This window comes from Barbus barbus (genome assembly GCF_936440315.1).
Source record: "Barbus barbus genome assembly, chromosome: 39".
Classification (NCBI taxonomy): Eukaryota; Metazoa; Chordata; class Actinopteri; order Cypriniformes; family Cyprinidae; genus Barbus; species Barbus barbus.
In genome coordinates, this window is record NC_136717.1 from 14,615,062 (window position 1) to 14,639,587 (window position 24,526).

At 37.1% G+C, this 24,526-nt stretch overlaps 2 protein-coding genes across 3 annotated transcripts in view; both read left to right on the forward strand.

Annotated features, from left to right (window-relative positions):
- The first annotated feature begins 2,047 nt into the window (after nt 1-2,047).
- Nucleotides 2,048-22,470, forward strand: LOC306859066 (plexin-C1-like). 2 transcript variants are annotated; one of them, XM_079399873.1, is made up of 31 exons: nt 2,048-3,034; nt 3,166-3,291; nt 3,480-3,614; nt 3,965-4,065; nt 4,235-4,343; nt 4,420-4,600; nt 4,696-4,807; nt 4,894-4,987; nt 5,147-5,185; nt 5,328-5,461; nt 5,554-5,733; nt 6,256-6,364; nt 6,755-6,922; nt 7,087-7,242; nt 7,358-7,460; nt 7,537-7,638; nt 8,138-8,241; nt 8,336-8,377; nt 8,457-8,581; nt 10,795-10,993; nt 11,079-11,225; nt 13,733-13,898; nt 14,070-14,170; nt 16,347-16,422; nt 17,865-17,899; nt 18,322-18,417; nt 20,372-20,535; nt 20,652-20,802; nt 20,874-21,014; nt 21,116-21,190; nt 21,512-22,470. In XM_079399873.1, the coding sequence occupies exons 1-31, from the start codon at nt 2,135-2,137 to the stop codon at nt 21,614-21,616; spliced, it is 4,476 nt and encodes a 1,491-aa protein (XP_079255999.1). In that variant the 5' UTR covers nt 2,048-2,134; the 3' UTR covers nt 21,617-22,470. The 2 variants fall into 2 exon arrangements, with proteins under 2 accessions (XP_079255999.1, XP_079256000.1); XM_079399874.1 differs by having other exon boundaries at nt 2,062-3,034; nt 4,441-4,600.
- A 1,015-nt stretch (nt 22,471-23,485) lies between these two features.
- Nucleotides 23,486-24,526, forward strand: part of bltp3b (bridge-like lipid transfer protein family member 3B) — a 36,137-nt gene continuing 35,096 nt past the window's right edge. Inside the window, exon 1 of the mRNA XM_079399875.1 lies at nt 23,486-23,732. Within this exon, the coding sequence (XP_079256001.1) occupies nt 23,689-23,732 (44 nt within the window). The 5' untranslated portion in view covers nt 23,486-23,688. The remainder of the gene's footprint in view (nt 23,733-24,526) is intronic.

Here is a 24,526-nt window from a genome sequence, read left to right on the forward strand (position 1 = left end):
TTTTCAGTGCATTTTCCAGTCTTCCATAAGCTCACATGACTAATAATAATCAGTATAAGCTGTGTAAAAAAATAATTGCACTCATAATCACCGGCATTACTGTTACCCTGTCCTTCAGTCGCTGATGTCAAATATACATAAGGGGACATCTTGCATTGTGTTTATCAGTTGGGGAGTGCATTATGTTGACTTGTCATGTACAGCTAACAATACAGTTTCTTTCATTGAAATAACTTTTAATTTAAGTTAAAGAGATTACATGCATTTGTTACAATTGGCAAGATGAGGGGTTTCAGTAAAAATCACAACAGTTTACAGTGCATAAAAATAAAGTATACCAGTTTTGGGACGTACTATTATTTAAATGTTTATGGTAATATAACTAATATTATAAGCTAAATTATTGCCCATAATATACGTTATCATTTGGTGATATTTTAATACCTTAAAATTTCTAAATCTTTCACTTTCATTTTAGATACTTATTGCCAAAGCTACTGTTTTATAAATAAAACATCTAACAGACTTTATATAAATCTAAATGTTACTATTCATAAATATCAGTTAACTCTGGTCATTGATTAGTAGGCTACGCTATTAATCCTCTATTAATGGGGTTTTTCTGTGTCTGTTTCTGTGGCTTATAAATACAATATTCAAACCTGTATGGCGACTGTCAGCGAGTCTCTGTCACCACAGTCACTGCAGTCATCACCACCCTGTTTTGAGGTTGGGCTATATATCCCTGTCTGGGATAACCCTAGTGGCCAGGGGGATGGCCACTATGGTTCTTCGTGTAAGCCCTCCGAAAAAATAGATCCGCCATGGCCGTCCAAGCCCACAGATCCGCCATGGCCATCCAAGCCCACAGATCCGAGTCCCGCCATGGCCTCTTGAGTCTCCTGTCCTGCCATGGCCTCCCAAGTCTCCAGTCCCGCCATGGCTCCCTGAGTCTCCTGATCTGCCATGGTCTCCCGAGTCCCTGGATCCGCCCTGGAGGCTTCCCCTGTGTCCCTGCCCTGCACGGGCCTCCAGGGCGCACACCCCCCCTCCCAGATGTGACTGTTACGGTGCGGGACGCACCTTCCGGTAGGGGGAGGTAATGTCAGCGAGTCTCTGTCACCACAGTCACTGCAGTCATCACCACCCTCGTTTACAAGATCACAGTCACCTGCATTCTGATTCCCCACACCTGCTGCAGCCAGCCAACCTCCACCATATCTACTCACTCTCCACACTCCTTCCTCGTCCGGTCTACTTCACACCTAGAACCAAGCCAGACCTATATACCTACCTGTGTGTTTCCTTACCTCAGAGTTCCCGTTTCTCCACAGATCCTGTTCTCCACCGTTCCTGCTTTCCATTGCTCCCCGGATTCCTGCTAGCGATCCCAGCCCGTCATTCAGTCATGGCAAGGCCAGCCATCAGCACCTAGTCACGTTGGGCTTCACTCATGCAATCCTCCTGGTTTCTCTCCTCAGTTCCTTAAATAAAGAACGTCGTTTGACCACATTCCTCTGTGTCTCCTAGCCTGTGTCGTGACAGCGACAAGTCTTTTTAAAATTTTTTTGTATGTTATGGTGCACCAATGTCAACAGAAATGATGTCCAAATTATGTTAATCTCTAATTAACAATGATGCTAGTTCACTGAAGCTAATTAGATAGAAAATAGAAATAAACAGATAAAAAGTTTCACTAAAGCTCATCAAATATCAAACTACATCTAGATGGCAAAAAATTATATTTTTGTGTATTTTATTATTTTCTAATATGAAGCTGTTTATGTACCACAAGGGTGCAGCAGTAACTAATGAACTACAGAACTTCACAAAATTAGAACTATTAAATATAAAGTTTGTCAGTAAAATGAATCCAAAAGAGTACAGACTTGTTCCTGACTCGTATTTTCTTTTGTGTTTGATCATAAAATGTTTTTCATCATTAAATGGTATAACTTTCAAAACGTCTAAATGTTGCAATCAGGGCAACAGATTTGTTGGTGTGTTGCGCGGAAGTCATCTGCATCCTCAGAGCCGCTGCTTTCACTTCCATCCACTTCACGAGTGGACGCGTCTGAGCGCAGCTGATCGCTGCAACAAGATCTCTAAACTTCAGCTGCTCATCACATGCAGGATGAGAGGATACTTACTGGGAATACTTGTACTTTTGAAATACTGCATTTGCGGTGATGTGGTGAACTTTGATGGAGACATCAAGGATTTTGTAGTTGGTAACAGTAAGTTATTTGTTCTTACTGAACATCGACTACATCAGATGAGACACGATCTGTATGAGGAGAAGAGGAAAGACATCACTAATGCTACTCACCATAGCAGAGTCAACATTCTGGTGCCTTTTGACACCAACGGCACCCTGATAACGTGTGGGACTTTTGAAGATGGATATTGTGAAGTTCTTGATATAAATGACATTACAAACAGTATTTACTATGAAAGTAATATACTGGCAGGACTGCGACAAAATGGAAAATCTGTTGCCTTCATAAGCGGTAGGTACCTTTTGGTTGGGAAAAAGGATGAGGATGCAAAACCTCAGGATAGCAGGTATTCTGTTGTTAGCTTGCTGAGCACTTTACAAAATCAATCAGGAGGGATTTTCTCAAGAACAGCAGAATCATCAGAGGCCTTCATTCAGAGCACAGTGAGAGATGTGGAGTTTGTTGATGGATTCCAGAGAGTTTCGCCCTCAGAATCCTATTTATTTCTCAACGCAAAGACTGACTCTGAGAGGAAAGTGCTCGTCCTGTGTATGAACAGCTCTAAAGGGAAAAAGGCAGATATTATCAAATCTCTACAGGCTGCAACCATAAGATGCTGCAGTGATAAAGTTCGTCCAGTGCTCGTCGCCTCCACCGTTATTCCCTCAGTGAACGGTGTTATTTGGGCAGGTGCGTTCAGTGCGCAGAATCAGCAGGATCCGGAGAACAGCGCGCTGGCTCTGTACGACATCAGTAACGTTCAAGGACAAGTGAAGGGCTTCTGCGCTAATGGGGAAAAACCATGTGGATCTGAGGTTGGAAATTGCATTCATACACGTTAAAAAAAGGAAAAAAAGAAAAGTATTTCACATTATTGATGTTGATAAACATAGTTGTACTATTCACTACAATCATATAAAGTTGAATTATGTTGTTTGTGTTTCAGAGAGGTAGTGAACTTCAGCCGCTCTCTGTGGTGTTCAAGTACAGCTCAATATCAGCAGTGGCAGCAGATAGAAATGGACCCTGGATTGTGCTGTTCATAGGAACCAGTGATGGACAACTCATAAAGGTCTCCGTCACCTCTCTCTCATACACATGTGCTTTATTTTCACTATTCTTTTTTTCTGAGTTTTTATTTTTAAACACATGACCACCATTTCCATTCCCACATATAGCTCTAAACTCTTTTTATTTTTTTTATTCTGCTTTTCAACTGCAGTCATAATTCATGATTTGTATTTCTGTTTGTTTCTTTAGCTAGTGTTGGATGAGAAATTCACACCAGGCTGTCCAATAGTGCTGTTCAAATCTGATGATGAACGAGCAGTGCTTCCCAGAATGCATTTTGATCCAGTAGATTTCAAGCATATCTACATTGTTCTGAAGAAACAGGTGAGGTTAAAAATGTGCAGTTTACAAACAATGAAAATATAGTATATATAGTACTAGTGTAGTAAAAAAATCTTGAAAATAATGAAGTTTCTGTATATAACATTTTAATTACACAAAAATTATTTTACAGTGTTCTAAAATAAATAAGTAAAAAGTGATAATGCTTTTCAGAAGCAACATGAAAGGAATAGTTTGCCTAATAGTTTTTATCCGCCAGAAAAGGCAATTCTCCCATGCCCCACAGTTCAAGAACCACTAAATTAAACTAAGTAAATCAGGCAGTATCCTTTACTGTGTGTTAGATCGAATCATCATACTTGTCTCTTTCTGCTCATGTTTTTTTGATGTAGTTAAGAAGAGTGTCCATTGTTCAGTGTGGTAATTACAGCACTCTGAAAGCCTGCAGAGCTTCCCTGGATCCTGTCTGCGGCTGGTGTCTGAACACACACAGGTCAGCCTGCCTTTATCACTTCACACACGATATCTACTGCGGGCTACATTTACAATTAATGTGCCGAATTGTAGAACAGCATATTAACTTCTTATCATATATATGGACATGATGAGCAGTGTGCAAACAATTCTGTAGTTATGTATTGGTTGATGCTGTTTTTATCTAGATGTTCTACTCAAGATGAATGCTCAGACACTTCATGGGTGTCCATCCCAAAAAACTCTCTTCAGACAAAGCTGTTTTCTTTTCAGATGACAGAGAATTCCTCTAGAAAGGTAGACATCAATATCTAAAACAATTTTTTCAATTATAATTTGGAAAATATTTACTAACTAGACTACTCTTTACCAGCCATTGCCCTCTCCTACACAGATTACTCTACATCTTTCCTTGAGTCTGGAGAGCCCAAGAAATCCTGCTTTCTCATGCACCTTCTCTAAAGAGAGTGTAAACCTGTGTGACGGGTCTGGTTCACCTGCAGTTTTCCCAAACTGCTCCTGTAGTTTTTCTGACCAGATGCTCTACACTAGAGGTTGGTTTTCCTTCAAAGAAGTTGTATATTTACTAACATACAGTGCGTTTATGTAGTCGGAATCTGATTATTTATAATCATAAACATCTGTTCAGGTTTAAAAGTTTCTGCTACAGTTACTATTGAGGATCAGAAGATCACAGAGATGCTGACGCTGAGGAACTGCTCCAGTATCACAGAAAATTCACCAAATGCATCTTATGCACAGTGAGAAAATCACAGTCTAAAATAATTTTGGAAGACTTCTTTGAACTTTTATTTAATAAAATATTACAAATATGAATTAAATGCAGGTGTGTTCAGTGTATCTCGTCTGGGTGTCACTGGTCCTCTTCTTCCCAGCGTTGTGACTGGACACATGGACCTGGACCACAGTTAAACATACAGGTGAGATGATGTGTAACCTATAATCCAGTGATTCAGTATACATGTATTGGGAAATAGCATACCTTAATAAATTCATATTAAATCATTGTTGATAGCTAAATTATCATTGACTGATGGGAACTCAGGAAGTACATGAACTGCTCTTTCTCTACTCTTTAGGATGCATGTAAACATCTACTCTCTGAGATGGGCTATGATGTAAGTGTCATACTGATTATGTGCCCAACTTTACAAAATAGGGATATTGTTTTTTTCTGTATGTAACTATTTCAAACAATATGACTTTACATTATGACTTTGTTTTGTTTTGTAACTGGGTGCAACCTTTGGTATCCTGTAGGAGCCAGAGATTCTGTCTCTGGAGCCGAGCAAGGCTTCTTTCAATGGCAGAAACAATGTTTTACTAAGAGGAAGGAACCTGGAATCTGTCACTAAAATCCGTATTCGAGGGGATCTGGAGTGCATTCCTAAAGAGTGAGACTGTGTGTTTGTTTAGTGGTATATATGAATGTGTGTAGATTCAGATAAATGATACTGTATATCTGGACATGAATGTTTCTCTTCAGATCTCCAGTGCTGGATCGCTCCAGTGACACTTTAAGGTTCCACATTCCTCCCAGTGCAACTAAAGGAACAGTGAAAGTGTGTGTTGTTACTCCTGACGACCGTTGTCATGGTAACAGCACCATCACTTACAGTTCTCAGCCCAGCTGCATAGGAATACAGCCCACAGTCACCTGGAGCAGGTCAGACAGCTTCCACACCTCATCAACACCTTAAGATGTCTACTGCACATTTTAATTAGCAAATCTAATGTCATACAGAACATTTTAATCATGAAATTTTCAAGAGTACTGTTAATGTGGAAAAATAAGATTTGCAATGATCTGCAGAGATACTTTTAGAACAGATGGAAAAACATATGTGAGACAGGAAAAAATGAAAGCAGAAATGAGAATCATTAGGTCATTTCCTGCATGTTTTGTCATGTTTCTGAAATCTGCAGTTTAGTCTTGCTTAAACTGTTAGAGGTTTAGTAAGAGCAACCTGCTTTCTGACTGCCTGGCTTTTCTTAATATTTCTGGTGGGTTTCATGTCCATTGTTTGTAGGAATGCATGGCATTATGTGTCTGTGTGTGCATGCAAAAGCAACATATGCAAAAATAAGTGGGGGAATTCAAATGTAAATAAATAAATAAAAAGTAAATAGATGAATAAATGTATTATCATGTATTACTGGCTGAAGTTGTTTTAATCTCTTCATTTAGCGGTGGAAGGAAGATTTATGTTCAGGGCAGCAATCTGGAATTAGTGGAGTCAGTCACTGCCCATCCCTCTAATAAAGTGCTGAAAACACAATACAACACAAGCTCAGGGGTAAGATGTGTTTATTACGCGTGCAGTTGCTCACAGAACTTTATCTGATACATAGAGGTCAGCTATTTAAGTCTAGTCTTCAAACATCCATCACCTTACTGACCTCAAACTGTTATGATGCCTAAACATTGCAAGCAATTGGTTGGAGGTTTTTATTATTATTTTTAATTCATTTTAAACTTAATTTTATAGAATTTTAATATTTAATAATAATTAAATTTAGATTTTAATCATTTTAATATTGATTGTCAGTTAACATGAAAGTAAATATAAGCTTGTCTCTGTCAGAATTTTATTAATGACTGAAGACTTTAATTGTATTCACAGCTTACATGCAGCTTTAAATGTCACATGTATTAGCATCATATTTTCATTGTCTCTCTTTCTCAGGACATGTGGTTTAACTCAACCCCCTATGATGGCAGTAGTCAGTTTAGCTTGTTGTTGAATGTTGGGAACACCACTGTGGACTGTGGGGATTTGTCGTACAAGCCTGATCCAGAATTCACTGGATTCACCACCTTACATGTGGCAAATGATGTACAGGTGAACATTAAGGTGAGTTTAATGATACAGTGAGTTTAACTTTAGTCTACTGTCTGCATTTTTGGCATGCATTGTGGCCCCTGGTCTTAAAAACTCTCAGTAAATTTACTATGTGTCTGCACATCAGCTTGTGAAACTTACAACTTACAAACCATCCCACACTCTCTGTTTCTCAGAAAATGAAGGATGATTTGAACTTGAGTATCAGTGAGGTGATTGTGACAGGTCTACAGGGAGATGAGCAGTATCAGTGTGTTCTGGAGAAGATTGAGTCCAATGCCGTCATCTGTAAGATTAAATCAGGAGCCGTGAATGCAGTGGACTCACTCATTGTGAGTTCAAATATTCATTTCTTTAGGCAAATTGTTTTAATTAATTATTGTAAATTATTTACTACAATTATATATCTTACATACAAAATCTTCTATCTTTTACTATAATTTTCAGATAAATATTGGGGAATTTTCTAAAAACCTTGAGCCTCAAGGTCATTTAATATATTTACTCATCCTTGCTGCATTGATTCTGCTCATAATTCTGGGTGCTGCTGGTAAGTGATTTCAGATTTACATCACATATTTTCACAATCGTCCTGCAGGTATGAATGTGTTTGCTCCTCTGTCTAGTTGGGTTCATTATTCACCGTAAGAGCCAGAGACAAATGAATGAGAGAATGAACAAACAACTGGAAATGCTGGAAAGCAACATCAGAAGGGACATACGACAAGGTTGGTCATCTTTGAAATACTGGTCTTTGTGGTATTGAAGGTTAGAAGGTTATACCACATACTGAAGGTTAGAGTTACAAACACAAACTAACCCTAAATATTCAACTTTGGTGTTTAACTCCTCCTGCACATTTGTGCACAGGACACAAATAAAGCCTCAAATCATGCAACTACTTTTCTAAGCAATATGCATGGCAGTCAATAAAACATTTTTAAAAACTTACTTACACTGAACAAGGATCACAAGCAATATTAGGGTCCAGAATGTCATGGAGACTGGGGTTTTTTTTTCTTTTGAGCTTGTAAGTAACTACATAACCACCACAGGATATGCAGGTTATGTAAATGTTTGCAGGCAAACATGCTGCTGTGAACATGAAAATGTCATTACTCCCTTAAATGTTCATATTATACCCATACTTTAGAAATATTTCCTGTCTTGTTGTGTGTGATTTCACTATGCATTTATGTTTGTTTGTTTGTTTGTTTGTTTGGACAGGCTTTGTTGACTTGCAAACAGAAAAATCTGATTTAATTGATAATGTTGGAGCCATACCCTTCCTGGATTACAAACACTTTGCCTCAAAAATCTTCTTTCCTGAGGTTTAATACTTTTATCTCTCTTAAATTCCCTTTTTTCTTGTAGAGTTGCTATATGTGTTTGTTTGTTTAATATATATTTTCTCATTTTCTCTAGGCTGGTCCTCTGGCAGCAGTCATGATCAGAGACATTGGGCAGGTAAGAAGCTGCAGTGTCTTTAGTAGTATATATCACATTGTACAAAACTAAATGTTTTATCTGTATTTTTTATGGTTAGGACTCTGAGAAGCCAACTGTAGATGAGAAATGTCAGGCCTTTGCTGCGCTGATCAGAGATAAGCAGTTTCTCAGTTGTTTCGTTCATGCATTAGAGCAACAGAAAAACTTCAGCATAAAAGACAAGTGAGTCAAAGGCATTTAAATGTATGCATTTAGAAGACACTTTTATCCAAAGCGAGTTACAAAAGAGGAAGAAGACACTTTGAACATATTCTCACCTCTGTTTGAAGATGACTTGATGAACCTGGTCACAGTAATTTTGAGACCTTGGCTTGATGCCTGTTGTTTAGAAGTGTAAACAGATAATATTTTGTGCTTTTTTTTTAAGAATAGCAGATCTTCCTCTTCTAGGGGACTCAAAAGTGTCTGCCCTTAAAATTACCTCCACACTGAAACACAGATATGTGTTTGATCATGTACTTAATAAATTTAGTTTTATATTCGAAGTACTGTATTAGTTTGATGGTGTTAGATTGAATCTCCTCACAGGAATAATGCATTCAGTCTCTTACCTAGATCCCGTTAGAAGATATTTTAATGCCCAGACTTCATCTGAGCAGCACAAATCCAACAATTGTTATATCAAACTGCTTCAGAACGACATCTCAAAAAACCTTGACATGGAGACATTCCCTCTTATCTCTTATTCATGAAGACAAATATTCCATGAAACCCCACAATCATTTAGATTAAAGATTAAACAACAATAGTAAGCATTGCAAGGGCAAGAAAATAAGAAGTAATATAAAAATATAATAAAAATGTCTTAAATTAAAAAAAAGTATTAAATGTTATAGATGATCAAATTCTAAGTAATAAAAAAAGATTAATAATAGGGATGCACCGATACCATTTTTTAAAGACCGAGTACGAGCACCGATATTTCTTTCCTGGTACTCGCCGATACTGATACCGATACCTGATTTTTGTTATGTGCCAGTTTTCCAAGTAATGACACAGTGAGACTAATAATTTTAAGGACAGCTTCTCTGTAATTATAAACAACTGTAATTCAAAAATTCTGCTTGTCACAAGGTTGTGAAAGTACAAACAATTTTCACAGTATCTAATAACTTCCATAACCAAACCAAGGTCATAATAAAATAATATTATTATTAATAATAATAATAACAATAATATATAAAAAAAACATTGATTTATCAACCTGTCACAAAGTTGTCAAAAATCTACAAACTAATTTCACTGAACAAATGTTTATAACATAACACTGTGTAGCAATGTTCACGGTGAAATATAACAGTGAACTGTCTAACCATTGTGAGCAACACAATAATTGTAAGTCTAAGTGCTCATAAGCCATTAGTTAAGGATGTTCATTAGAGCATTTATACAGCATGTTTTTACTTCTGCAATAATTTTTGCAAGATGAAAATTACAAAAAGCCGTCAATCAGTTCACATTATTTTTCAAAAGTAAGTGGCAGTTTTTTTTAAGGAACAGAAGCATCTCTGCATGTTCAGCTACAAGCCTGCTTCTGTTGTCAGTCAGAATGTGTGACACTGAGCTGAAGAGTCTTTCACTTTCCACACTGCTGCATGGGGCTGAAAGATATTTTTGTGCCATTTGAGCCAGAGCAGGAAATCGCAGATTATTAACTGCCCAGTACATGAAGGGTTTCTCTGAATGACGCACAGTGGTCTCTCCAAGGTATGCTTCCAGCTGTATGGTGGTGGATGCTGGAGCTCTGCTCTCAGATGCAGATGCACATTCATCTGCAATTTCTTCAAAAACACTGTCCAGACTGCTACGTGGCTTGTCGCTGTGAGACCTTTTGTCAGCTGGTGCAGCATGTGTCTCAGGTGTGGCTGTCTCTCCCACAGACATTTTTTGCATTAATGTTGAAATATTTCCACACCGCTGAGCCTGACATTCTGTCGCTGTTGCCGGAGCCTCTGTGCACTGAAAGTTCTGTCGATGACGTCACGGGGTATCGGTCTTTGGTATCGGAGTGTTTTTACGAGTACGAGGACATGAGCTCAGTATCGGGCCGATACCGATACCAGTATATGCATTCCTAATTAATAATAAAACTAAATGAATTAAATGAAGAAAATAAACCAATAAAAAGTATAGAAGTATTTTTCAAAGCATCAATCTTCAAAAATAAAATAAAATGAACATAATACAAGAAATTGCAACATACTGTACATATTATACAAAATTAATGAATGAATGAAGCCGTGCTTGGTTTCTGTTTGCAAACAGATGCGTAACTGCCAGTAACACTATTTGCATACTCATATTTCTTCTGTTCTGTCTAACTTGTGTTTTTGTTCCTATCTTTTTATCTCTCTGTCTGTTCCTCTTCCTCTTAGATGTAAAGTGGCATCTCTGTTGACTCTGGCCCTCCATGGAGACCTGGTTTATTTCACAGAGGTCATGGAGGACCTTCTGCAGAGTCTGATGGACCAGTCCAGCAATGCAAATCCCAAACTTCTCCTGCGCCGCACAGAGTCCATAGTTGAGAAGCTTCTTACCAACTGGATGTCCATCTGTCTGTACGGCTTCCTCAGGGTCTGTCCATACATCCACTCTGTTAGGGATTTAGAAAGCACATATTCTCTTCAACTACTCAAGAATGCATATGTTTCCTCCATAGGAATCAGTAGGACAGCCTCTCTTCCTGTTGGTGTCAGCTCTGACTCAGCAAATCTCGAAAGGGCCGGTGGATTCGGTGACAGAGAAAGCTCTGTACACTCTTAGCGAGGACTGGCTTCTCTGCCAAGCACAGGACTTTGAGGCCTTGGTCAGTTTTTCCTCTTTTACTGTCTCTTTTATGCAATGAGGAAGTGTTTGCAAAAACAAGCAGTTATGGAAAGTATTAACTTTAGAAATGCTTTTCTGTAATTTGCAAGCCACATTCACATTTGATAAAATTCCCCATTTTAATCAAAAACACCAAATATTTCCCTTACCACACAAACCGTTCAAAAGTTGCAATTTTTTAATTGTTTTTGAATTGAGTGTCTTATGCTCCCTAAGGTTGCATTTATTTGATCTAAACATAGTAAAATTTAAAATATATTTTAAAATATAATTTATTCCTGTGATTATATTTCTTTGTTAAAACCGTGACATTTGATACAGAACACTCTGATGAGCTGTGTACATTTTAAACCTCTTGCATTAGATGCTCATAAGCTTCTGCTTTTTCTGTTACCATCATGTCCATTCTTAAACCACAGAAAGTCATCCTGTAGCTTCGTTGCACAACATTTCTTGCACAAGTTCTTCAAGCAACATTTTCTGACTGTTGCGTTTTTTTGCACTAATAGTTGTTTCAAATGTGTTTGAATTATTTCCTCTGTGGAACATCAACAAAGATATTTTGAAGAATGTTGGTAACCAAAAGGTTGCTGGTCCCCATTGAATTCCATAGTATGGAAAAAAAATATTGAAGTCTATGTGGGGCAGAAACTGGTTGATTACCCACATGTTTCAAATGATCTTCTTTTCTATTAGTCAGAAGAAAGAAATTGATTTGGAACAAATTGAGAGTGGGCAAATGATGACAGAATTTTCATTTTTGCGTGAACTAATGTAACCTTTAATGCTGGGCCATAGAGAATTACGTTTATAATTGTTTTGTTTCCCATAATTTTTTGTTCCTGATTTCTTCCTGATGTGCAATTCTCGTATTGAATGTGGTTGGATGGTTGTTTTTTTGCTCATAAACACAATTGTGTGAACAAGAAAACAGGAAAGATTAATGATAGTTTGTGGACAGAATCATGTGACAAGGCCATCTTCCCCCCCAAAATCACCAGCAGGCTTTCACAGTCAGACTGGTGCGACCGTTGTGCTTCTGCATTCTGCTTTCTGCAATGATATCAGTCTTGCACAAGCCTTCCTCTCACAAAACTGGACTGTACCTGTATTGACAAGCCAGTAAATGCCATTTCTCCAAAGGAAGGTACACTATATTGCCAAAAGTATTGGGTCACCCCCTTCTAATGAACAGGTTTGACTACTTTAGTAATTTCCATGAGAACAAATCTTAATGTTAAAGCATATAATGATATTCTAGAGAATTGTGTGCTTCTAATTTTATAGCAACAGTTTGGACAGGACCCTTTTCTATTCTAACATGACAGTGCCTCTGTGTATAAGGCACGGTTCAAAAAGACATGATTGATTCAGTCAGTGTGGAAGAACTTGACTGATCTGCAGAAAGCCAAGTCCTGATCCCAGCTGAACTCCTCTGGTGTGACTTTATATGCAGACCTTGAGCCAAAAACTCATCACCAAACACCAATGACTTGTATAGACACTATAAGGACAAAAGTGTTGGGACACCCCCTTCTTTAGAACAGAAGAAGGCACTTCCAAAACTGTGGCAACAAAGATGGAAGCATAATTCACGTATTTAAAAACTGTATTTCCATCTCTGTTGCAACAGTTTTGAAAGTGTCTAAAATGACTGTACCCTTATACAAAACTGTATTCTGCTGCTTTACAGGAAATTACAGTCACAAAAACACAAGAAGTGTTTAAACTGCATAGTCTTATGCAATTGTGTATTTTTTAAAACTACCATTCTAAGATATTTAAGTCGATACAGCATTTTTACAAGTCTGACTCATTGTTACATATGAAGAGTTCATTTGCAAAAACAGATAACTATAAACAATTTTCATCAATAATTTTTTTTTTTTGTATTGTGCATTCCAATTAATCTCAATCAAACTGCAGTTAGGTTATTTTGATTAGGTTAACTAAAAAATACAGCTAACTAACACAATAAAACACAATAAAAACATGATAACAATAAAAAACATGATTTTGAAAAAAAAAAAGTTATATGTTTTTGCAAATAAACTAAATAAAATATTATCATATCATATAGATAATTTGTTTGACAGTTTAAAATGTTTTGATCTATCTGACAGTAAAAAATAAAAAAGTGTATAAGAAAATGGTCTATACATAATGTTTTCTTTTACTGGTTTATTAAATATTGTCTGTATGAACAGCCCCAGTGATATGAAAGACATTATGAGTGGAATAATTTTTTTTTAAATTCCATCGTAATAGCAGCAACTTTTTTTTTTTAAGTTATCTCTGAAATTGAACATTCAGTGTTTTCTGAAGAAGATTACAGGTCATATTTTTATTTTGTTCCTTAAACTGTTTGCTTCTCCATGCATCTTCTCATAAAAAAACGAACAAAAAAAAACATTATAGATATATTATGTGCCACATATAAAATCAGTAGTCATTAAATTGTTTGGTTTATGTTTTCACCCCCTGTAGAAACTGAAGGTTGTGTTTGCTGTGGGGACTGGAGGAGAGGTCAGTGAACCCTTAGAGGTCAACGCACTGACCTGTGACACAATACAACAGGTCAAGGAGAAAATCTTACAGACCTTCCAGCGCAAGTTTGGCTTTCCCTTCCAGCAGGTCAGGGATGTAGAAATCGGTTAGTAGATTCTCTGTTTTTCACTCTCTCACTGTTGATGATCATAATATTTCATAAAACTTCCCTATAGAGCGTACGTCTGTTGTTAACACACAATTTCAGGTTGCCAGTTGCAATATCTGCCAAACTAATTCCTGTTTATATTCTCTGTTTTATGTTGTGCACTCACAGAATATGAAAAGGAAGGAAGGTTTGTCATGCTACAGGAAGTTGACGAGTCCTCAGAGATTCGGGGGCACGTTACCATGTTGAACACTCTAAAACATTATCAGGTGAGTGCACGAGCACAAAAAATGCTGTAAACATATTTTTTGAGAAGTGGACTATATTCTAAGCAAACAGACAACCGATAAAACAAAAATCCCACATGGGCCATATCGAGGGATGAGAACCAGAAAGACGTTAAGTGACATTTCACCAACTTTACAGGAGAGCCATAACAAAAGTAACAAAACGGAACATGATCTTTACTTAATATCCTAATGATTTTTGACATAAAATATTATTTTTTTTTTTACCAATACCATGTATTGTTGGCTATTGCTACAAATATACATGTGCAACTTAAGACTGCTTTTGTGGTCCAGGGTCACATATAAGAGGTCACGGTACTATAAAAACATCCAGAAAGTTTCAGAACTCAAAACTTTTTTGTTAGTCTAAAAACATCTAATATTGAAACCAATCTGCCAAAACGACAGCTTGTGGAATGTGCCACTTTATGACATAATAGTGTGGCTAAACACCTCCTCCGCAGAAGAAGATCAATGCCTGCTTAGATATCACTGCCTGTTTAGCCCCGCCCACTGATTTGCACATGTAGTAGGTAAATAATGTACTGTAAGTCAATCATAGCAGTGGGTGTTTACTTCCAAGTCTACAATCTGCCACGCCTATTCATTCCGATAAGGGAGGGGTCATAACAGGACAGAAAATAGGCTATTACTTCTAAATTATGATATTTTTTTATGTACAAATCTTGATAACTTTAGAAGTGTACCTCAGAGAAAAGTACAAAATAAAAACAAAGGCAGTACAGGACCCCTTTAGAAACACCTTATTGCATTCTGATTGGCTGATCATTAATCAACTGGAAAAAGTTGTTCTGAAAGTGATTCCAATGATATCTTTCATCTGTGTTGTTATTGTTATAGTTGTGACATGGAATCCACTGTTCTCATAGAATTAGAAGTTTATAGTTGTCATTATCGTTAAGCTATTAAAGTCTCCATCAAATTAATTTTTGGCTTTTAGCATGAATATGTTAGCCTTATGCTAGTGTGAGCCAAAACTATGAAAAATTTACAGTCTCTCACTTCCGCCAATATGCTCAACATACAATCAACATATGATCAACGAAAATCATCAGATTTTCTGTCCAGTCAAATTCTTTATAGAAACTGAGGCATCAGTATAAATGCTGAAGATGCTGTTGAAATTGGCCACTTGTTAACAGAATGACTATTTTCTATATGGTGAATGGCATGGACAGTGCTATATAGTGGTTAGGGATTGATTCAGACAGTGTAAGTTTGCTTTCCATTGGAGCAAATAAAGTCTGGTTTCGCGTTGTGTCACAGAGACAGCTCTGGCGCAGAGACACACGATAGCACAGAGCGGATCATATGCGCAAGCCAGCACAGACCAGAAAACATATCAGACATTTGTATTTTAAACAAAATGCTATATTTTAAGTGACATGAATGAGATCAGGAGGCGAAACGATTAGACAAACTTAGAAAACAGCATTGACGAGTAGAAGAGATGACACCGGTGCCATGCACCAACATAAATGACACAATTTTCTAACTAAACTACACATCTATAACATCATTGCAATCATGTTTTGTCTTTAATATCAGTTTCATATTGTATCTAAAGGAGTTATTACACTGTGGATGTCAACTTAACCAGCTTATAACCAATGGCTCTGGCTGAGCTGTGATATAAATGAAATGCCACTGGCTATTTTAAAAAAGGGGTTTCCTGTTTCAGTTTAAATTGCATCAACCCATTGAGTAGTGCTGCACGTTTTAAGGCACTTCAGTGGACCGTTAAGAAACCACTCAGAACACCCCAGCAGCCACATAGCAACACCGTAAAAACAGTGACAAAACGGAATGACCAATCACATTTTCGAAACTATAGTTCATATCTCTATAAAATAAAACAATAGTCCTGTGTGAATAGAAATTTAACAGATAAACGACTACAAAAGAAGTTTGTCTTACTGTTTTGCTCAGTATTTTTATGTTCTCTGTTGGCTTTATTCAAGGTACAGTATTGAGATTGACCTTTCACTTGCAAAGCTTGTATCACAAGGCCAAATAAACCCAGATTATGCTCAACTGTTGTGCAAACCTATAATACACCCATAGACTACTGCACCACAGTAGTCATTTTCTCAACTTTTCCAGGGTTTGTTTTTAATTATGTATTTCAATCCAGGTTGGAGATGGAGCATGCATTAAAGTTATCACAACAAAAGTACATGCACCATTGAGGTCTCAGAGCAGTGTAAAGGGTGAGTCACATTCCCCCCATCATCCACCAACTGATACAATGCCATGCCCAGTATCACAATCAATACATTTTGGGTGGTTTATTTTGCTGTTGCAGTTGTTGCTACTTTATTATTGTACTTAAAATAGGTTTGCATTCTGAGTGTTAATTCCTGTATAACTGACAACCCACGCTAGTTCACTACACTCACCTCAATATTGTAGCTTTACAAACACCCCATCCCCTCTACAAAACATTCAGTATTACATTGCAACACAAAGTGTTCTGAAAAAAATATTTTCTTCATAACAGTGCAACCAGATGTGTTCTGTACACCATTACATCAGCTGAGAGAAATTCAAATAAAGAGAAAGTTCAGCCAAAATATGACAATTCTGTCATCATTTACTCGCCCTCATCTTTTTCAAAACCTGTAGGCCTTTTTATCTCCTTGTAACATATAAGAAGTAGTTTATGTCCAAGCTTAATTTTCAATACAATAAAAAGGAATGGTGGCCAGAGATATAAAGAAACATTGCGAAAGTCTGAAATTTCAGTGTATTCCTCACACAAGCTGTCCCATGACATCAGATATATAAATATAGAGCTTTTATGATGCTTTATAGTGCTTCTTGGAGATTGACAGACACTGGTTCCCCATCTAATTTCTTTATACGAAAGAGAGCAGCATTAACAGTCTGATAAAAATCCCTTTTAGTTTTGCACACATGAAATAAAGTCATATGGGTTTGAAATGACTTGATGATGAGTAGATAATTAGAATATTACCATTTTTGGGTGAAATATCCCTTCTGTTGAACTTGTCAAGCTGAACTTCAGATTCTAAGGCAAACTTCTCACACTGAAGCACAAGGATTAAATTTGTTCTTGTGTAAAGGAAGTGGTGGTATTTGTTGCCTTTGTCTCTTTATACCGCGCATTATATCTGTCGGTGGAGTCTCTTTTCCTGTATATGTACCACAGACAGTTTCTGGTAGCCTTTTATAACTTTCATGAAGTTATATATTTACATTTTATAATAGTTTTTATAATATTTAAGAGATCAGTGATTGTTGTACATTAAAATATGAATATAAATGAATCCCCAACATTTAAGTTTGAGTGTATATTAGTGATCAATGATCTGTTTGTAGTGTAATAATGTTGTTTAATGTCAGACAAGGTCCAAGATGTCAAAATGTATGTTTAAACACAGGCATTGTTCACATCCAGTTATGTTTGCATGTCTGTTTATAGTATATGTTGGAGCACAACTGCATTATGCTGACATGTGGCCATTTTAAGTTCCACTCAAACTCACTGTAACCACAGCAGAGATTCAGTACTATAACACATCCTATCTCCTGCATAAAGCACAACAATAATGATTGTTGGGCCACAGGGCCAGTATCAGCTTGACATTGCTTGCCTATATACTCATCATTATGGTGTTTTGTTTCACAGATGATGAGAACTTTGCTGTCAAGTACTTCCATCTGGTGAGTTGCCATAGGACATGTATACTTCTGTAAAGTGTTTGTTTTGGTGTGTCCTTCTCATTGCACTGACACACCTAATGATCTGTCAAGTGACTGTGTTGTGTTTCATATGTTATATCAAGATGCTATTGCATTCAAACACTGCAGTGAAGTGAATGTGGGTGTGTGATACTTTCGGTTTTGCCTTCTTCCTGTTTAAATGAAAGGAAGCAACGTTTTAAGTAAATCTGAACCTAATCTTTTTGTTGTTGATGTTGTTGAAAGATACACCAAGCATTTTGCCTCTGCTTATAATGAGGCATAATAACCTTAAACATTGCTATTAGAACCACTGTCAGTATATATAAGAAGACATTGCTGGAAAATAACTTATGAAAGACATTTTAAATGCACATAGTAACTGGACTTTTTGATTGGTCTAGGTCGATCCAGATATTGACACAGACCTGAGCAAACATCCAGAGAAAAAAGCACTAAAGTTCAAAGAGATGTACCTCACCAAGCTGCTCTCCACCAAGGTGAGAATAATTGACACACAGAAACATTTTTATTATATACTGTATATTGTATAGACAGATGCAGAGATAGATAGATAGATAGATAGATAGATAGATAGATAGATAGATATATAGATAGATAGATAGATAGATAGATAGATAGATAGATAGATAGATAGATAGATAGATAGATAGATAGATAGATAGATAGATAGATAGATAGATAGATAGATAGATAGATAGATAGATAGATAGATAGATAGATAGATGTGCAACAGTGCAACACAAAGACAGCAACAGGACAGGACACATATAATAAAAGAATAATATGCAAATATCCAAATAGGCAATGCATAATATAGACAACTATGTATGTACAGGTCAAATATGTGCAAATTAGAAATGAGAAAATAAATATAAAATAAATAAAATGCTGTCTGTCTGTCAGGAAGCTGTTTATCCACTGACAGACAGAGGTGGGGACGGAGAGCTGGGTTAATTTATTCTGAAGGGTTTCCGTGATGATGGTGTTAAAAGCGGAGCTGAAATCACAAACAGGATGCTCACATAAGTCCCTGGTCTGTCCAGATGCTGCAGGATAAAGTTCAGTCCCATATTGACTGCATCATCCACAGACCTGTTTGCTCTGTAGGCAAACTGCAGGGGGTCCAGTAAGGGTCCAGTGATGTCCTTCAGATAAGCCAAAACCAGTCTTTCAAATAATTTCATGGCTACAGACGTTAGAGCCACAGGTCTGTAGTTATTAAGTCCAGTAATTTTGGGTTTCTTTGGGACGGGGATGATGGTGGAGCGTTTGAAGCTTGAGGGGACTTCACACAGCTCCAGTGATCTGTTGAAGATCTGTGTGAAGATGGGGGCCAGCTGGTCAGCACAGGATTTCAGACAGGCTGGTGATACACCGTCTGGGCCTGGTGCTTTCCTTCTTTTGTTCTTTCTGAAGACCTGGCACACATCAACTTTACTGATTTGAATTGTAGGTGTGGGGGAGAGGAGGGTTGCTGGAGGTGTTAATGGTTGTGTGGAGAGGTGTTCAGGGCGGATGTGGGGTGATTTTTCAAAACGACAATAAAACTTGTTAAAGTCGTCTGCCAGTTGTTGATTCTCCAGAGTGCTGGGGGATGGTGTCTTGTAACTGGTGGTATCTTTCATACCTTTCCACACTGAAGCAGGATCACTGGAAGATAATTTTTTCCTGAGCTTGTCAGAATAATTCCTCTTTGCCACTCTGATCTCATTTTCCAATGTGTATTTGGCCTGTTTGTACAAGACTTTATCCCCCTTTCTGTAAGCATCTTCTTTGGCCTGACGGAGCTGTCTGAGTTTTGCAGTGAACCATGGTTTGTCATTGTTGTAGATTAGATGAGTCCTTTTAGGAATGCACATATCCTCACAGAAACTGATATAAGATGTTACAGTCTCTGTGAACTCATCCAGATCGATGGCAGCGGCTTCAAAAACAGACCAATCAGTGAGAGAGAAACAGGCTTGTAGATCCCGCTCTGTTTCATTAGTCCATCTTTTAACAGATCTTAATACAGGCTTTGCAGATTTAAGTTTCTGCCTGTAGGTTGGAATAAGATGAATCAAACAGTGATCAGAGAGTCCTAAAGCTGCTCGTGGAACCGAGTGATATGCGTCCTTTATTGTTGTGTAACAGTGATCCAATATATTACTGTCTCTGGTGGGACATGTAACATGCTGTCTGTATTTTGGCAGTTCACGGGAGAGATTTGCTTTATTAAAGTCCCTGAGAATTATTAAAACAGTCCGGGTCTGTGATCATATTAGCGAGTTTCTTTAAAGCTGTGCTCACGTGCGCTTGCGGTGGAATGTAGACACTCACGAGAATGAACAAGCAGAACTCCTCCGGCGAATAGAACAGAACGAATAGATCTATCCATCCATAGTGTGTACACGTTATATATATGAAAAATGTGCTCATTGTGTCCACCAGGTAGCAGTCCATTCTTTTGTGGAGAATCTGTTCAGGAGTATCTGGGGATTTCCTAACAGCAGGGCCCCACTGGCCATCAAGTACTTTTTCGACTTCCTGGACGCACAAGCAGAGAGAAAAAAAATCTCAGATCCTGATGTTCTCCACATCTGGAAAACAAACAGGTGATGGACAACACACTATTATTGAAGTACACTTTGCACAGCTCCACCAGCAGCAGCTGCACAAGATTTATTAACATTTATATGTTCATGCATATATTTTCAAACCTCCTTATCAGCCTTCCGCTTCGTTTCTGGGTGAACATCCTGAAGAACCCTGACTTTGTGTTCAGCGACATGGAAAAGACGCCTCACCTGGACGGCTGTCTGTCCGTCATCGCTCAGGCCTTCATGGACTCCTTCTCGCTAGCCGAGCTACACCTGGACAAGGTAACCACTGAAACCTAACATGGAGAGCTGAGAATATGACAGAGATTACTGACTCTCTTTTTCTCCTACAGCATTCACCAACCAATAAGCTACTCTATGGCAAAGACATCCCTCAGTACAAACAGGAAGTGAAGTCTTACTACAAGTTAGTGAAGGACCAGTCTTCAGTTGGCAGCCAAGAGTTGAAAATATTTCTTCAAGGGGAGTCAAAGGTACAATATGCCAAACACTACCTAGAAATGAAAGAAACTGTATTGATAGGAAGATGATTGTAACGCTAATTACCTAAATGTTAATTCCCCTTCTTCATCAGAAACATCAAAATGAGTTCAATGAATCTGCAGCTCTGCGAGAACTCTGTAAATTCATGCTCTGCTACTTCAGCGAGGTACGAATCTTGCATTATCATCTCACATCTACTCTTTCGTGCATTTGTGGCAGTTTCACAGAACATTTTCACAGGATTTTCAGGCACATCAAAGCCACAGAAATTCTGTAAAGGAAACCTATTTTGCCACTTTAATGAAACACTTTCACATCCTGTTTTAGTTCAGGCTGTTCAAAACCTGTTTTGAAAGGGGATTTGATACTGTGTATTCCCCTAGAAATCATCTGAAAGTTGTGTGGTCAGGAATGATGAAGTATTCCGATTTAGCAAAGTAATTATACAACAGCATGACTTTTCTTTTTTAATACTCTGCCTCTACAGGTTTCTCAGAAGCTGGAACAGACAGACGCCCCCGATAGGTTGAAAGAGGACATGCAAAACGTCAAGGAGCTTTTTGAAAACATGAAGCGAGGTGCTTGGAGTTGAAATTTCTGACCTTGTTATTCATATGGGTATTTACACTGCATTTTGTTTTGTTTTTTAAGGTAGTCATTAAACTGGGTGCATCTCCATCATAAAGACTCTCAGCATTATCAGCCATATATTAGAGAAGACAGATTCACTTCTGTTTGTTGGACATTGTAGAGACCAAGTGAATGTAATTTATATTGATGAATTTTAGAGTTTGAGAGGAGCTCGTTGTTGAGCATATATTGGACTAACACTGACCTGTCTATACAATGTATCTCAAACCCATGACTTTGTAATGCAATGCAAAACTTGTTGATGTATATGGTTTAATTAGATTTTTCTGCTTTCTAAATCAGATATTATTTTTTAATTTGCCTCTATTGCATTAATCTGCCAGGTCAAGCATTGTACAGGTCTGCACTATACTAATAAAATGTGTGCAGTTTTATGTAAAGAGATGCTTCTAACAGTGTGGTCACCGTTAATCTGTGTTCCTTTGTCGCCCTCTATTGGTTATACTAGTTATTACTCGATTTCGAGACCAACTAGACAACAAGGACTTTTTTTCAGGACAGAAAAGATGTATTAATGAATTACATTATCCATAAGGAGTAACATTCAGAAAAATGCCAAACAAAAAATAATGGGTGTAATTGCCAATATATTTTTAAATGTTAAAGGAAATAATTGAAAGTATATAGAAACAGTATAATTTTGATTGTAGTTTTTTTTTCCTTTCCTTTAATTTAATTTTTTTTTTAAATCTAATGTATCACTTAGGATACATTGACGGATGTTAGGTTTACTATTTGCCCATTTCAGTTTATGAATATGTCCAATCAATAATAAATAGATTAATTATAATTGTACCATTTTGATCAGTGTTTATTCAATATAGGAAAATAGACTTCAACAACATTTTTAATTCAAACTATAAACTATAAAATGGCTAAAATTATATTTATTAATATGAAACACATCATATACCATATCTAGTTGAACAAATAAACAAACAATACACTCCATAATAATTCCATATTCCATAATAATAATACATTTTTATATTTAATGCATAACTTTTGATTTTATGGGTAACTTTATAAATATGATGTACATAATTAGTCAAATATTATTGCTCAGAACAATATTAAATTAAATAATATTTTTTAATCAATATGTATAGGCTATATTTCTTTCTTTCTTTTTTAACTAAAGGCATAAACAACAAAGCATAGCATAAAATAATAGTGTAAATGGTAACAGGTTATCCTAAAATAATATTGTAATATTTTAAACAAACTTTTTTTTTTTCAATTTCAAAGATGACACAAAACAATCAAATTATATAATAAACCAACAAACACCATAAACAATGGGGATGAATTTAAACACTTTTGCTTATGTATATAACATTTTGCCAGCAATAAAAATAAATTGACAATGTATTCAAGACCTTTGTTAATTTTGTTTTCATAATGCACAACAATATCTTTTAATGTAAAAAGTAGTTAACCTTTACTAAATATATACTCCTTTTTTTCTTTCTTTTTATTGCATAAGAACAGTAACACAAAGATCAGTTACATTCATATTAGCATCAAAGGAACAAACAGGAAAAAGGGGGAAACTACAGGGGATAGCTTACAATAAATTTCCATAAGAAAATAATTAAGAAATTCTATACAATTCTATACTTTGAATATAATACCAAAAATATACATTCTATATCATTCTAAAATTTATGTATTTTTTATTATATGCGCATATATCTATAACAACCGCAATGACATGGTGTGACGTAAATTTCAAGGCAGAATCCGATTGGCTGAAGGGATTTGGGCGAGCCTCATTTTCATGGGTGCTCCTGCGCATGCGCGTTCGTCCACCGACGCGTCACTGCGCATTCAACATGGACCCGACGGTGAAGCGGTAGAGACGGACGCCTCTACGAGTCATGTTTATATTCTCCCATTACGACGCTTCATTATTCAGAAGAAGACACTCCGGTTGACCGGAGGAAACCTACAATGTACAGCTTCCAAAATCTGCCGCCCGTCCTTGGATAAGTGATTGTTGAGAGACCGGTCATGGCTGGATTGATCAAGAAACAGATCCTTAAACATCTCTCCAGGTCAGAGCTGAGCCCTTCCTGACGGGCTTTACATACATTTCGATGCTCGATTAACACGAATCGTGTTTTAAAGGCTGAGATGAGTCCTGCTGATGTGGCTGTGCTGGATGACACATGCCGATGGGTCGTAACTGGGGTTTGACAGCTTGCCAGACAAAATGCTGTTGCACTGGGTTGATGTCAAAACACGCGTTGGGTGTCTTGTCTCCAGCCAAACGAGTCTTTCTGCTCTCATCTTAATGTTGTTTTTTGAGGGTCAGTGTGATAGAGAGGGTGCTTCGTGGCTTGGGATCTTTTTTTTTTTTAGATTTCCTCTGCCTGGGAAACCACCCCTCATCGCATTCAGACAGGTTCGAGCCTTGGTCAGATTTAAGTGGATTCATGACATTGCATGACTGACTGACCCCATTTCTAGCCCTGTGGTGTATCTGGTTGACACTTAAAGGTCAGTTAATCAACAAATAGTCTAGTAGGATGCCATGTGAACTAAGAATTTATACAAATTAATATGATTATGGGACATAAATGAAAGGTTTAGAGTCTGAAGTTGGCATGTAAAAATAAAATCTGTTTTCCACATGTATGTTTTAGATTTTAGTGTGAATGATTCATCCATGCGTTTTTTTTTTTTCTTTTTCATTTTTAATTTAAAATGTCATAACCGGATCTCCCAGGTGAAAAATTAGACTTTTCTCTGTTGATGTATGCAGGACTTCTCCAGTCTTAAACGTATTCGCTGCAAACTCACATTAATCTGCCTCCATTAGCAACCAATGCTTAGACCCGCCCTACAT

What these genes read in the sequence shown, in the direction of transcription:
- LOC306859066 (XM_079399873.1), top strand. Translation starts at nt 2,135, where the DNA reads ATGAGAGGATACTTACTGGGAATACTTGTACTTTTGAAATACTGCATT. An exon ending in CAGAGAATTCCTCTAGAAAG is followed by an intron (nt 4,344 to 4,419) that starts GTAGACATCAAT and finishes ACTCTTTACCAG; the next exon opens with CCATTGCCCTCTCCTACACA. An exon ending in CAAAAATCTTCTTTCCTGAG is followed by an intron (nt 8,242 to 8,335) that starts GTTTAATACTTT and finishes CATTTTCTCTAG; the next exon opens with GCTGGTCCTCTGGCAGCAGT.